Source organism: Eurypyga helias, unplaced genomic scaffold, assembly GCF_000690775.1.
Source record: "Eurypyga helias isolate BGI_N326 unplaced genomic scaffold, ASM69077v1 scaffold4837, whole genome shotgun sequence".
In the NCBI taxonomy this organism is placed as follows: domain Eukaryota; kingdom Metazoa; phylum Chordata; class Aves; order Eurypygiformes; family Eurypygidae; genus Eurypyga; species Eurypyga helias.
In genome coordinates this window covers 13,297-18,725 of record NW_010262173.1, presented here as the reverse complement: position 1 = coordinate 18,725, position 5,429 = coordinate 13,297, and the positions used below count along the sequence as shown (strand labels likewise).

General features: G+C 60.2%; 1 protein-coding gene across 1 annotated transcript; it reads left to right on the top strand.

Moving 5' to 3' along the window:
- Positions 1-626: 626 nt before the first annotated feature.
- NMUR1 (neuromedin U receptor 1) lies at positions 627-3,363 on the top strand. Its single transcript, XM_010155599.1, is given in 3 exon segments — positions 627-1,056; positions 1,059-1,505; positions 2,966-3,363. Coding segments are annotated over 3 exon segments (1,275 nt in total).
- Positions 3,364-5,429: the final 2,066 nt, after the last annotated feature.

Below are 5,429 nucleotides of genomic sequence, written 5' to 3'. Positions count from 1 at the left end.
GGATAAGAGCAGGCAGCTTCTCTGAGCTGAGCTCCGAGGAGAGAGCAGTGGCAGGGTTTCATTAGCCTGCCTCTTAAGGCAGTGAAGTCTCCATCCCCTCCCACGCTCCCTCCCCAGCCCGACCCTGTCCGGCGCAGGGGTGGTGGGATCTCAGCCTTCATCTGGAGCTTCCCGACAAGCCGTAAGTCCTTCTTGGGGAGGAATATCAATTTTCCCCCTGGCTGTTTTATGGTCACCCTGTCAGCCCCTCTGCGCGGCTGGTAGAGTTGGAGCCAGGATTGAGGTTGGCTTTGGGACTGTATCCTGCCCTGCTTCAGGAGCAGGGAGAGGGGACAGCCCTGTTTGAGACTGCCCCAATGACGAGGTGAAGGAGCCAAGGTAGGCTGGGGTGGTTTGTGGGTGGGAAACGAGGTATGGAGTGCTTGGGAACCCCGGAGAGAAGCTGGAGGGAGATTCTGTATGGTTTCCCACAGGAAAGGCTGTGGTAGGATGGGAACAAGGGTGCAGAGCAGTGCTGAGCAGCAGCATCCTGGCACCCTGACATCAACAGGGAGAGGGGCTGAGGGAGCAGGGGCAGCAGAGGCGTTGGGAAAGCATCCTGCAAATCTCCCTGTATCTCTGCAGCCATGAATCTGTACATCAACTGCTCTGGCCCCAAGTTTCCCCTGCCCCAGCAAGACTTTCCTGTGGAGCCCATCAGCTCTGATCTGTGCAACAGGACTCACCCAGAGACCTTGTTCGACCCCAAGGATGCTAACCTGACGGAGGAGCAGCTGCGGGATAAGTACCTGGGACCACGACGGTCCAGCTTCTTCGTCCCTGTCTGTGTCATCTACCTGCTGATCTTTGTGGTGGGGGCTGTGGGCAACACACTTACCTGCATCGTCATCCTCCGGCACCGGTTCATGAGGACGCCCACCAACTACTACCTGTTCAGCCTGGCCGTGTCCGACCTGCTGGTGCTGCTGCTGGGGATGCCGCTGGAGCTGTACGATATGTGGAACAACTACCCCTTCCTGCTGGGCACCAGCGGCTGCTATTTCAAGACGTTGGTCTTTTGTCCATCCTCAATGTCACAGCCCTGAGCGTGGAGCGCTACATTGCCGTGGTGCACCCGCTCAAGGCCAAGTACGTGGTGACCAGGAATCATGCCAAGAGGGTCATCGTCACCATCTGGGTCTTGTCAGTTGTCTGCTCCATCCCCAACACCAGCCTCCACGGGCTGCAGCCTCTCTACGTTCCCGGCCGAGGGCGGGTGCCCAATTCAGAGATCTGCACCCTGGTGAAGCCACGCTTGACTTACAACCTTATCATCCAGATTACCACCATCGTCTTCTTTTTCCTGCCCATGGGGACCATCAGCATCCTCTACCTGCTCATCGGCCTGCAGCTGAAGAAAGAGAAGATGCTGGAGGCCTTGGGAGCCACATCTGGGGGCGGTCGTGACTGCCATGACACCCGGGGGCAGAAGAAAGTCAAGAGGAGGCAGGTCACAAAGATGCTGTGTGAGTCCAGTGCTGGGGATTCTGATGCTGGGGTTGGGCAGAACCAGGGGGTATCACCAGGGACTGTACTGGGAGGGTGCTGGGGGAAACTGAGGCATGGCCAGTCCCGAGCACCAAGGCTGGGTTGTCCCAGAGGAATGCTGTGGGGCTCAGTTGTGGGGTGTCAAGGCAGAGGCAGATCTGGTGGCTCCAGTACAGCAGTGAGGATTGCTTGTGCCAGCTCCCTCCCAGCCACAAAACCTCCCTTCCTCAAGGAAAGTGCTGTGTGAGAAAAGGAAAGGAGGTAGGTTGAGATGTGGGAACCTGCTCACCCTCCCCCACCCAGAGCTCACATGCTGCTGGTGGTGGTGGTATTTCCCTGAGAGAGACCATTTCTACCCAGTCCCGCAGCCTCTGCGGCCATCCCGGAGCAATGATGCCCTGACCCAAGGCTAGACTGGAGCATCCCTCTGTCCCACCGCTTTGCGCTCTTGCTCCTCTCCCCAGAACCATCCCCGTAGCCTCTGGCCCCCTTCCCGGCAGCGGGAGCTGGCTGCCCTTGGGTAGCCCTCTCTTCCCCGGCACGCTGACCTCCGCGTGCTCCCAGCCCCGTGACAGCACAGCCATGGCGGGTTGCCCAGCACAGTCCATCGTTGGGGCCAGGGCTGCTTCTCTGTTGCATCCCAGGCAAGTGGTAATTCCACTTCTCCCAGCACTGGAGCTTGGGATGGGGGACAAACAGGGACAAATGGACCTGTCCCTATGTGCCACAAAGATGCAGCATGGCACGGGTAAGGCGGGGGACCGCCTATACACCCCCTTTCCTTTCCATCATCAGAGCTGCGTTACAAAAACCCCTCAAAACCAGAGAACAAGGAAAGGACGCACGTATCTCTTGCTCCTTGGACATTGCTGGTGAAGGTGACAGGGTTCTCGGAGGCTGGATGCCCGCACCTGTCCCTATGTGCCACAAAGATGCAGCATGGCACGGGTAAGGCGGGGGACCGCCTATACACCCCCTTTCCTTTCCATCATCAGAGCTGCGTTACAAAAACCCCTCAAAACCAGAGAACAAGGAAAGGACGCACGTATCTCTTGCTCCTTGGACATTGCTGGTGAAGGTGACAGGGTTCTCGGAGGCTGGATGCCCTCAGGGGTGCCCCCCAGCCATGCTGCGTGGCCCCAGGCCAGCGCCTGCTGATGGGGAGTGGGGACACATGGTGCAGCAGCACCTGGAGCAGCCCTGGCAGGAGGTGGAGGGTGGGAGATCATGTCTAGACCTCCAGCCCCTCCACAGTAAGACAAAATGCACTGGGGGGGGGTCCTTCCCCTCTCCCCCTTTCTCCCTCCGGTGTTTTTTTGGGTGCTTTTTGCTATGGCTGAAGCCAAAATGGGGCAGTGCTTGGGCAGGGACTGGAGGTCCCCAGTGGGGGGGGTGAGCCCCATCGTCCCAGTAACACCAGCTCCTTGGCTCCCTACAGTTGTGCTGGTGGTAGTGTTTGGGATCTGCTGGGCACCTTTCCACACCGACCGCCTCGTCTGGAGCTTCGTCTCCACCTGGACCAGCCACATGCTCCACATGTTCCAGTATGTCCACATCATCTCGGGTGTCTTCTTCTACCTGAGCTCGGCTGCCAACCCCATCCTCTACAACCTGATGTCCACCCGCTTCCGGGAGATGTTCAAGGAGGTGATGTGCCACCCCAGCCACCGCCCGCTGCGGTCACAGAAATACTCGCCCAGCGTCACCCGCGCCACCACCCGCAGCACTGAGTGTGAGCCCATGCCCAGCGCCAACGGGCTGCCCCTCTCCGACGCCGAGGAGTACGAGCTGGAGGAGGTGGGCCAAGCCACCACGCATGCAACATCCCTCTGCTGATGAACAGGAGGGTGTGGGGGGCTGGGACTGGCTTTCCCTGCCACCAGCATCCATCTGACTGTGACACCCGTCCCATGGTGGGGAGCAGGACAGGAGTGATGGAGGGGTCCCCATCTCTCTGTGCCGTCCCACTGGGACGAAAAGGCTGGTTTTCTTGGCAGTGTTTCTCCAGGGAGCAGCTGAGGCCAGGGCATCCCTCCTGGTGCAGGGACAGCTGGCTTCTCCACCAGGGATATGCCAGCAAGCCCCCAAACTGCCCCATCCCTCCTGGCCCAGAGAGGAGAGCCCATGGCTTCAGGTTTGGGGGTGTCAGGCACTCCAGGCTGTTTTGGGACACCGTGCTGGATGGGTGTCCCAAGAGGTGCTTGCACCCAGGCTGAGACCCATGGGAGCGGGAGAGGTTTGCATAGGATGGAGTGGGGAAAAACAGGCCTGTGGGTGCCTTATCCCTCGACACCTTCCCAAGGCCCCCTGGCACCGACGTGCCCCTGATTTTCTTGCAGATCCCTTCAGTGGTGCCAGCCAGTGTCTGGCTGCAAGGTTCTGGTACGGCTCCTTGCTCCCAGCCTTCCTCCTGTTCCTCGAGGGCAAGAGAAGGAGCATGGATGCTCCCTCTGGAGCCAGGCCTTGCAGGGCAAAATACAGGACAATGGGAGCTCCAGGCTGCCTGCAGCACTGGGGCACAGCTCCATGCCTGTCCCTGCACCCCACTCTCCCCCTCTCTGGCCCTCACCTGGTGGGTGCCACCCTCCTCTTCCTCAGCCCACTGCAGCCCTCTGCACCCCTGGGGAATGTGGGGAGCCCTCCTCCATCCCTGCCTGGCGTGGGCTGAGCCCCACTGAGAATTAAAAAAAAGCTGTTGGCCTGATTTGTGCCCTGGTTGTGTCCCCCAGGACCCAGCTCCGCTACCAGCATGGGACTGAACGCGGGACATCCTCCTGGGGTGTGACAGGCAGGCCATGTGCCACAGTGATGGGCACTAGGCATGTCCCATCGGCTCTGCCACTGTGAGCTCTGCCGCTGTGGCAGGTCTGCAGGGCTGGGCAGGCATAGGGAACTGCATGGCAGGGAAGACATGAGCAGGATGGATGCACCGTCCCAGTCTCCGGGATGCTCAGGTTGAGCTGGGGCAATTGCAGAGCTGGGGAGCTGCCTCCAGGGTGGTGGAGATCAATCTATCCCCAGACACACAGCTCGGAAAATGTCACAAAAATGCCAGGGAGTGCGGGCTGGCTGGTCACGCTCCCTTGGGCTGGAAGGACCCATTGATTTACTGTCCGAGATCGATGCCGCTGACTTCCTGGCATACGCCAGGTCCTCCCGCAGGATGAAATATCAAGGCTCTGAAATGCCGCCTGAGAGGCTGTCCAAGCAGCTTCAGCTCTTGCCTCGCTTGGCTTTCCCAGCCCCAGGCCCCCCCCGGCCAGCTGGGAAGGCTGCCCTGGCTCAGCATCCCACGGCCGTGCCTCTGGGCTGTGTGGATATGCCAGCCGGGCTTGCCTGGGGACCCGAGCAGAGCACGAAGCCCCAGGCAGAGCGCTGGCAGGGGCATCGCTGCCTGCTGCTGGTCTACTTCCAACCTCTCCTAAGCACAGTGCACAGGGCTGCAGACAGTGAAAAAGAACAGGTAGGATTTGGGGCTTGCAAACTCCCTGCTGCTCCCATTGACTTGGTCCCTGGTTTGGGGGCAGTGCGTCCAGCTCCCCACCAATCCCCATCACCACAGCAGGGCCCGCCGTGGGAAAATCCCTTCCTTGGCCCTTGTGGGGTCCTGCTGGATGAGGGCAGGTGCAGGGCTGCAGTAACTTTGTGTTTCAGGGTCCTGCTGGCCGCTCGCAGCCTCTCTCTGGAGGATATCAATGTGGCCAAGAGCATCGAGATCCATCTGTTTCCTCCCCTTACCAGCTCCCCTTGCTGATGGTCCTGGCAGGGGGGCAGCACCCTGGCAGCTGTGCGTGGCCCCTCGTCACTGCTACGCGGGTGGACGTGACTGATGCCTCCTTGATGGCCGTTATTGCCCCATCTCGCTTCACCTGTCCGCTTCCCCGGCCACAGATCTGCAGGGA